The sequence below is a fragment of the Impatiens glandulifera genome, chromosome 5 (genome assembly GCF_907164915.1).
Source record: "Impatiens glandulifera chromosome 5, dImpGla2.1, whole genome shotgun sequence".
NCBI lineage: Eukaryota > Viridiplantae > Streptophyta > Magnoliopsida > Ericales > Balsaminaceae > Impatiens > Impatiens glandulifera.
Window position 1 is genome coordinate 15,504,313 of NC_061866.1, and position 10,280 is coordinate 15,514,592.

Genomic DNA, 10,280 nt, shown 5'->3' on the forward strand with positions numbered 1-10,280 from the left:
TAACTTACCATAGCTTACAGGTCATGATTTCATGATCCCAATAAAATGGACTTCTGAAATTTGGACCAAAATAAGAACACACGGTCCTAAGGTTTTAGCCTAGGACTAGTGATCCTTCTGTTCTTCAACAGGGACCGTGAAAACGAACCCCATATCAAAACCTATGACTGAGAAAATGCACTTAGGACTGAGAATCCCAGGATTTAGTTTTCTGACCTAGGACTAGTGTTCTTCAGCTAGGACCGATGACTAGGACCAACGTTCTTTAGTTAGGACCGAGCACATCCTTTAGCATAGGATCAGTGTTTCTAACCATAGGACCGAACCCTCACTTGACCTAGGACCGGTGAACTTTACCCTAACCATAGACTTAGGACCGATGTTTCTAATCCTAGGATTGAGCCCTCACTTAGCCTAGGACCAAATGTTTCTAACCCTAGGATCGAGCCCTCACTTGACCTAGAATCGGTAAAGTTGACCCTAAACCTAGATCTATGACCAATGTTTCTGACTCTAGGACTGAGCCCTCACTTAGTCTAGGATTGGTAAACCTAACCCTAACCTTAGACCTAACACCGATAACTACTTAACTGTAGAACCGAGTACCTAGACCGATAGACTTGACTTGGGACCGAGCCTCCCAGGTCCACGACCGAGCCACCCGAGTTTGGGACTGAGCCTCCCAAGACCAAGACCAAGCTCTCTAGTCCCTTGACCCATGCGACCGAGCCTTGGTCCAGACCACCCCGGTCTTGACCGAGCCAACAGAGCCTTAATTGTCTAAACCGAACTCAGACAATAGGGTCCCGTCCTAAGGCCTATTTGGTTTCACTTTTCAAAATCCAAAATTATTTTAGTAATTTTGGACCTGAATCTATTTTCAAATAATCCCGAAAGGTCATAAAATGATATATTTTAAGTTTTCGGGATATTTCCTAAACCAATGTTTTGGACAAGACCCCGTTTGGAATTTATTTTTAAATTTTAACATTCTCTTCTGATATTTTCAAGTTTTTGTTAAATCTGAATACCGACACAACATGTACACACCTCTTTTAAATAATTTAGTACAATTATTTAAAGCCCATCCTTACTTAGGATCCTTAGAATACTAATTAAAGGTAATAAAAGTTATAATTGGATTTATAAAAAACTAGACTTTGTTTACTTTAGAAGAATTTTCGAAAACTGTCCTTAGGCGGGCGTAGAGGACTTAGCGCGAAAGCCCTTTCCCGAACGTAAACAGACATTAAACCACCATTTTTTTTCCAGAAACTTTGGTCTAAATACGTTTATACACGTATCATTTTATTAATTTTTATAAAATCTCTTGGTCACTCAGATTTTCAAATAAATAATCTTTTAAATTGATTATGTTTGATTAATTTAAACCGGGTTCTTGCTAAATTTTTATTTAGCCTCCTAGATTATTTAAAATTTGAATAAAGGATTAATTATTTTTTCAAATCTTTTAAAACATAAATGTTTCATTTAAAAGATGCATGACACGCAAACTAAGGTTGAAACGCATCGAATCTCGAGCCACACCAACGATATAATATTTCCCTCCTCCATATTGCCACTCACCCGTCTCACGAGATGACACGTGCTAAGATATGGGGAACTAGGGGATAACATAACCGTTCTCGGGGTCTTACAACTATATTTTTATTATTCTATCGATATATCATTTTTAATGTGTATATATTTGTTTGTTGATAGAGTTGAGTCAATAAAAAAAAAAATTCATCTAAATAAAGGAAATAAAAGATCGTAATAGCGGTAAAGCTAAAACCAAGAAGTTGAAGAGTTATGTAGCTTAAATTTGAAGAGCCAAAATGAAAACTCATAATTATGCGATATTAATAAAGAGAGTCTACTAGGTTCTAGATCTCAATAATAAGACCTTGTATGATTTTGTCTTACAAGGAATAATCTTAATTGATTTGAGAAACGATGCAGATAATGTGTCGATATCATCGGATGCTAACGTGCAACTAAAAATAAATTTTCAAACGAATTTGGCCAGAGATGTTTGAAACATCATAATTTCTTTTATAAAAATAATGTGAAATGATTGATGAATATTTATTTGATTAAATATTGAGATGTCTAAATTTAAGAAATCTTTCACTATAATTAGAGTTCTAAATTTGTTTTTATCCTTTCTATATTTTGTATTCCCAAAATAAAATAAAATCATTTACATATACGAGTTAATGACCTCATCGTTGCAGCAGGAGTTAGCAAGTTATCCTCTTCCATGGTGAACGTGAAGTGATTGCATATATATATATCTGCTTTTCAATCGATACTAATATTTGATAATAGCTGAAGCAAATCAATGGGAGAAATGCTGGCAGCTTGTCAATTCTCTTCTTCACTGTTTGTGGTGCCACAACAACTTCGCAATCATGGTTCAACATCTGTCTCAAGGGTAATCTGTCGCAAGTTTGATGGGTTTCTAAGTAAACCTTCTTCAATGATTAATGTCTCTCGACATAAGCACAGTAGTATTTCTCTTTTCTGGTCGGAATGTTTCCAGGATGAGCGACCGGCCAACAGTGGCGGCGACGGAGGACGAGATAGATCTGTCCAAGGTATTCTTCTCTGCTTTTATTAATTCGTAACAGTAATTTGCAGCATGTTAGCTATTTACTTATTCATTTCTTCTGGTTCCAACGCGTATCCAGTTTTCAGCACTGATAATCCAGTGGCATCTACTGAAATAGCAGCAAAAAACTTTGGTAGGTTAAAAGCTCAAAAAGTTAGGATTCTTGTTGAAAAATTTGCTAAACTAAAGCAAGAAGTAAATCAGCGTGATTCCCCAACTCCAGAGGATATATCTGGGTCTGGCAGTGTACATAGTAGTTCATTTTCCAATCATGAAGATGGTTCTAAAAGAGTTGCCCATGAGTCCCAGTTAAAGAAAATCAGAACAAGAAAACATCAATCAAGGACAAAGGAAGTTGACATTAATTCAACGTCAGCTGCTGCACCTAATAGTAAAGATCCACTGAAGAATAAAACGGTGCAAACTTCTACTGAGCGTGATCGAGGAAGGACATTTCCTGAAGGCTCAGCTAATTCTAAAAGGTGGGGTGCTGGAGAGTCTACTTCCATATCCAAGTCAAAACAACGGCAACAATCATCTGCAGATGATTCCTTTTTCAGTAGGAAGTCGTTTAAAGAACTGGGCTGCGAAAATGATATGATAGAATCCTTAATGACCCAACGAATCGATCGTCCTTCATGCATCCAGGTGATACTTTGTTTTGTTTTAATTTCTAAGAGCCGATTTATTGGGTTTCCAGTGTTGCTCATCTAATGTTCTTTTATGTACAATGTAACTATTAGAATAATACACAAAATCATACTTTCGTAGGGTTTTACCTGGTGGACTGCTAAGTCTTCCACCAGACTATAAGTATTTCCTGCCCACTTCCGTTTTAAATATACCTGACAATGATTTCCCTCTATTTCTCATTCTCAAACTCTGCACCAATAGTTTCACATGTATCTTGTTTCGAACACAATACCTTCAGCCTTGCGAAAATACCTTTATGATTGTATTTTGCAGAAATGTTTGTGTTTCAATATCCTATTAGTCTTATCAACTTTGAAATAACTGTTCATATTAGAATGTATTTCCACTTCTACCAAGGAAAAACGTTTTTACTAGACAGAATATACATTTGCACGAGACTTTGAGCCCCAAAGGAATGGTAATTCCTATGATTCATAAAGGGACTCTTATAGTCATTCTTATCATTTTTGTATATTTGGAAATACAAAATATTCACCTTGTCTGTGGTGTCCTCAAGGTTTTGTTATTGCTTTTAACTTCAGGCCTTGGCATTTGCATCTGTCATCGAGGGTAGGAGCTGTATAATAACTGATCAAAGTGGTTCTGGAAAGACTTTGGCATATCTTGTTCCAATTATACAACGTCTAAGGCAGGAAGAGGTTAATGGACTTTCCAAGTCCTTCCCCCAAAATCCTCGTGTAGTGATTCTTGTGCCAACAGCTGAATTAGCTCGTCAGGTTGGTTCATTTAATTATTTACACCTTATGTTGTTATTTGTACATTTTTATTTCTCTTCTCTTCAATGCTTGTTTAATGTTCTAGTCAAGGGATTACTCTTTGTGAAGTAAAGGAAATGATATGGGGTCTTATTTGCATTTTCTAGTTGAATTGTCTTGGCTATAACCGTGAAATTACTGAAGATTACAATAGTGTTGAAATGTAAGAAGAGTGGAATCTTTGGATCTTTTCAAGGATTATAGGATAGCTAGATTTTAGAACCTTTTTAGCTACTTGGAAGTTGCTGAAATACTTTCATTGATCATTTATATGGAATTGATACTTTTGATTTTTTTTAAAGGCTCAACTTTGAATTAATAAAATCTATGAATGGGTGGTGCGATCCATTTACAGGAAAAAGGGAAGATATATAGAAAGGATGATAACAAAATGGAGATGTTATATTCCTAACAGATAAAAATACTCCTGTATCTGCAAATTCCTCATTTTTTGAAGTGAACCTGTGGAGGTAGTCTTTATCCTTTCTTTTCCCACCCACTTTCCTCAATGTCTGTGTGGAATTGGTACTTTTAAACTATTACCAAAACAAAATTTATTCATATGGGATTTCCGAGCCATTAAGAGTTGGAGCATAATTCACCACAAAACTGACGCGAACCGCTATCACAAAAGCTGACAGTTGTCTCCATTCGCAAGCACTTATGCGTCGAATCAACAGTATTGTTAATCTCTCTCTATTGTGTGAATTACAATTTCTGTGTCATGGGGAGAAACTCAAGAAAGATCTTGTCTTTCTTTCTCTATCTTGCTATGTATTTTGTCCATGGTGGCGAGTGTAAGGTAACATAGCGATATCTGATTAGGACGTGAATAACCGAGCCCTGATAAGAAAGACATTTAGGCAATTCTCTTTGTTGGGTTAGGGCATTGAATGGGACAAATTCTTTAGGGCTATGTTGTGAATATGTAGATACATATACAATTAGTTGTGGGACTGTGGGGTACATCTTCACCACTTATGCATCCTAGATTGTTGGTTGTTTTTTTCGGAAAACGACTTGCATCATTTTGTAAATAAATCCTAAAGGGAGAGAAAACTGGTCGATAGCACAACAGGCTTTGCTTCCACGATACCGAAATGAAGTGATGACTGAATCAAACATACCAACGACATACAATTTTTACATAACAATGAAACAAAGTGAATAAAGCAACTCCAGAAGACTATCTCGTCTTGGGTCTTGTAGCTTTAGTGACTTGGTTGACATCAATGCCCAATTCTTGACAGAGAATCCGATTGTTGAAGATATTGGGAACCTTTCACCAATTGTCCTGACTGTCCTGAATCCTGATGTCATTCCAAACTTCTTCTTCCTTTCTTCTGACTATAGAATAGTGTCTTTTATTCTTTTCTTTCCAAATGCCATTGATTGTAGCTCCAAATAAGTAATTGAGGACCTTAGAGTAGAAGTTATTTTTCCTTTTATTCTCGACTATGAAGTCCCTAATTGCAAATCAGGTGTTGGGGATGTTTGAAACCATCCTACACTTAACAAACTTCTTCCCTATCTGAGAAATGAGAGGGCAAGTGTCAAAAGGGTGTTCAAGAGATCCGCCTCTCTTGAACATATTGGGAAATCATCCCTCCATGATATTGAGAAATTTGGCAACTCTATCTTTTTATTATCAGCCTACCTTTGAATGCAAGCCAAATGTTGAATTGTTGTCTCGGGATGACTTTAGTAGACCAAAGCACTTTCCACCCATCAACCTGGGCTCTTCTCTCTGAGCTCGTTCCATGCTTTGCTAGTATTGAATCTTCCGTCTTCATCGACTTTCCAGCTCGTTCCATGTTTACATCAAGGGTCATAACATCAATCTTTGCTAAGATTCGTATTCCCTCATTCAATTGTCGAATGATTTCATTTCTTTCAACATCACGGACCTCTCTGACACTCACAAGCCTGTCTGTGTCTAATTGTTGCATTTTGGAATTCAGGCTGGTGGATAAGCGACTTATTCTCGAACCATGGATCATGACAGAAAAAGGGTGTTCTTACCATCACCAACTTTGTATTCAATCTTGTTTTGGGCTCTCTCTCTCTCTCTGGTTCTAATGAGGGACCATGACATTTCATCTTTGATTGGGCTAATATATAGCCTGAATTTGCTGTTCATGAATCAGAAAAAGAACCAACTTAATCCATTTTGAAAGTCAAGCGAGGTCTTGGTTAAATACTGAAGTTTGGGTCGATCATTTTCCTTGGATTGCAATTGTTGGGTTGTTTTTGAATTAATCTGATCCAATATCAATGACTTTAGAAGGGTGATGTGTAGATGATTTAACTGCACATACAAGACCTCTCACGTGACTTCATAAGGCATATTTTTCCACACGATGATGGTAGACATGAACTCCATGATGATCTTATCTATTTTACAACACACGCCATTTCACAGGACTATTGGTTGATGATATTTAGTGCAATGACCACAATTGAATTGTAGCGATCCTAATGATATTTCAGTAGCTCATTTTATTTAAGAGGATGCGAGTATAGTGGATGATTACAATCTTGCTAACTCTATTTCATCAATTCATCACAATCACTAGTTGAATATCACATTCAACTTTTACCCCTTTTGATATCCCGAAATCCTCCCCAATGCCGATCACTTGCTACAAGTTGAATGTGACCAATTACCTACGATGATCTCAATCCATTCTCATGTTTGTTTGCGACAAACCCATTAGGATAGCTCAAGTGGCAGGAGACCATTCCTAAGAGGCCAAAGGTCATGGTTCGATTCTCACTAAGAACGCCTTAAGTTGAAGTGGGGTTATGCTAGCTTCTTTAATTCGAAAAACAAATGTTTGTTTTTAACAATGGTAATGATAAATATCTCACAAAAGAGATATCACTCCCAGTTAAGGGAGATTCATTCTACAAGGATTCAAGGAATGAAAAGTCAATATCGAAACTGTTATATCCCTCACTGATCAATTCACTTACCAACGAAATAGGAGAGAACTTTCTCCTACATGGAAGGACGAATGGAATCTGGGATGCAGCCAAATGATCACATTCCAATTCATATAATACAGCTGAACTGTTTCAAGTTAAAGCAACTATTCATGATTTTAGACAAGACTTAACGGAAACTCAATACTTCTCCTTGCTAAAATAGGCACAAACAACAATTGGATTTGTTTAAATCCATTGAGTGAGAGAACGTTGAATATGCAGTTTCTTATAGGAGGAGATGTAGAAGAAAAGGGTCTTTCAAATTTCTACTTAGCTTGAACACAGAACTGGAGGGGTAAAAGGAAGGGTTATGGAAACCCCCAACCTCTTCTCATTCCGGTCAAATTATGTATATATAGTAGAGAAAACATGTAAAATAATCATTCGCTAAATTGTCTTCTTCTCTCTCTCTCGGCAGTAGGCAAATCTTCCTTAGCAATTGATTTGGTGTGATAATGATAGCTGCTGAGAAAAAGAATATTTTTTGTGAAATCACCATGGAGTAGTGAAATATTTGTTTAATGGAAGCGTTGTTTTATTATATCTATGCTTCTGGTACACTAGTATTTTAATAATGTAATTTATCATTTTCCAGGTCTTAGTAAACTGCAGGTTGATCTCAAAATCGGGGGTTCAATTCCGGTCTATGGTGGCCACAGGTGGTTTTGGGCAAAGAACTCAATTAGAAGCCCTTCAACAGACCTGTGATGTTTTAATAGCTACCCCAGGGCGTTTTTTGTTTCTAGTCCGAGAAGGCTTATTGCAATTAACTAACCTTAAAAGGTAACTAGATTTCCCTTATGTTCCGATATTTTCTTGTTTAATCTGGTGTTATAATAGCACAAGAACCTTTAATAGGATTTTCATTAGCTTCCATGACATATTCTGTTTAACACTCTTGTTGAATGGTCTCTCTCTCAATTAATGTCATAAAACTTGTTGTGTGCAGTGTAGTCCTGGATGAGGTTGATATTCTTTTGCGTGATGAGGAATATGAGACAGCACTAAAAAGTTTAATTGAATCTTCATCCTTTGCCACTCAATATCTGTTTGTGACTGCAACTCTACCATCTGAGACATATAACAAATTAGTAGAAATGTTTCCTGATTGCCAGATGATCATGGGGCCTGGTATGCATCGTACAAACCCAGCCCTTGAGGAGGTTCGTCTTCTAATCTGATTTCCTGTGCTCCTTAAAATTATATTAGGGTTACCCATAAAAGGGATTATTTTCTTGGCATACTTAAACCATAGAGTTTGAACTGTCATAACTTTATTTGTGACTTAATGTAAATTATGGTGTTTCCAGATTATTGTAGATTGCAGTGGAGACGATGGGGCAGAAAAGACACCTGAAACAGCATTTACTAACAAGAAGAACGCACTTTTGCAGCTGCTGGAGGAAAACCCAGTGGCCAAAACAATTGTCTTTTGTAACAAGGTACCGTCCAAGATACTTTTTTTTGTATAATCATTTGAAACTATGCTTCTATGTTTAAGGCCTTGTTTGAGGTAAAACCCACTATCTAATCAACAATCTACTAATCAATCACATCACTTAAATCAACAACAAAAATACCCTCAATTTAATATAAATATATATATATATATATATATATATTTATTTATTTATTTATTTATTTATTCATTATATATTTATACATTTAATGTCTTTACCTCAAATAACAAGATCAAACAAGGTTATGAATAATCACTTGGTTATTCAAATAACCCTGGATTAAACAAGGCTACTATATAATGATTTGCTTCTTGTGCAGATAGAAACTTGCAGAAAAGTTGAAAATGTGTTGAAAAGAGGTGATAGGAAAGGAGTCCGCATGACAGTTTTGCCATTTCATGCCGCATTGGCACAAGAAGTGCAACTTGCAAATATACAAGAGTTCTGCAATGATCATCAACCACAGGATAGCTCAGCGATTTTGGTTTGCACAGACAGGTTTTATTTTTTCCCACCTTTTAAGTAATTGAGTCCTTTTGGTATTTCAAAATTGAATTATATGTTCGTGTTTGTTTTTTGTTATAGAGCCTCAAGGGGTATTGACTTTTGTGGAGTGAGTCGTGTTGTGCTGTTTGACTACCCGCGTGATCCAAGTGAATACATTAGGCGAGTTGGAAGAACTGCCAGAGGTGTGGGAGGAAAGGGCAAGGCATTTGTGTTTGTAGTGGGGAAGCAAGTTTCTCTTGCACAGAGGATCATTGAAAGAAATAGAAAGGGCCATCCTTTGCACGATGTACCTTTTACTACATATGTTTGAACAAAGAGGAAATTGTTTGAACATGGATGGATGGATGCTATTTAATAATGTGCTAGATATTATTTATAACTTAGATGATGTCACGTCATGCTGTGTTTGGATAATTTTAAACACATAATTTTGTTTTATTAAGGTGTTTATATGTTTGATTTTTGTTTTTGTTTAATATAAACATGAGATATAACAAGTTAGTTTATTTCAAATCTTGCACATTTATAAATTTGTAAAATTGAAGTTCTATTAATTATATATATAATCAAATATAAAATTATTTTAAAATATAATAATATACAAATGATACTAAAAAAATTATAATTAGAAGAGTTTATTTATTTGAATAAGTAATTTTTGAATGAATTTGTAATTATTCATTTTATTTATTTATATAATATCTTAAATATTAAAATTGAAACAGTTTATAAATTTTAAAATCTTAACAGAATAAAGACACTAAATTACTATCTAGGAAGCACGGATACAGGTGCGCAGTGCGGGAATACGCCGATTCGACAAAATTTAAAAAACAAGGATTCGGGTGCGGGGATACGTCATATAAAATATAATTATATAATTATATAAATTATAAGTACACAAAGTTACAATCTGACTTCCATATTGCCAACAGTCTTAATCATCTTGTAAAAACATTGCTTCAAACTCCGGCTCATCTAGTGAAAGGCTAGATATTTCAAGTTCTTCGGCACCATTAAGCGGATCAATTCGGTCACCTCCTACATCCCACAACCTTGATTGCCCTTGCTTGTAATGTTCATTCGTTCTTGATGTAGTGGAGATTTCTAGCAACATGGAAAGGTAACCCCTCTGAATAAAATGCTCTTGCAATTTCGCCATCCACTTGTTCTCTCACCTACTGATTAATTTGGGGGCTGGGGGCTCATAGTCATATTTAATATTTGAGGGTTTTTTAATTT

At 35.8% G+C, this 10,280-nt stretch overlaps 1 protein-coding gene across 1 annotated transcript; it reads left to right on the forward strand.

Annotated features, from left to right (window-relative positions):
- Positions 1–2,224: 2,224 nt before the first annotated feature.
- LOC124938061 (DEAD-box ATP-dependent RNA helicase 50) lies at positions 2,225–9,501 on the forward strand. The gene is made up of 8 exons (XM_047478431.1): positions 2,225–2,600; positions 2,694–3,262; positions 3,850–4,044; positions 7,667–7,854; positions 8,021–8,234; positions 8,382–8,513; positions 8,851–9,029; positions 9,117–9,501. Exons 1-8 carry the CDS (start codon positions 2,345–2,347, stop codon positions 9,346–9,348), a joined length of 1,965 nt encoding a protein of 654 aa, XP_047334387.1. The 5' UTR covers positions 2,225–2,344; the 3' UTR covers positions 9,349–9,501.
- Positions 9,502–10,280: the final 779 nt, after the last annotated feature.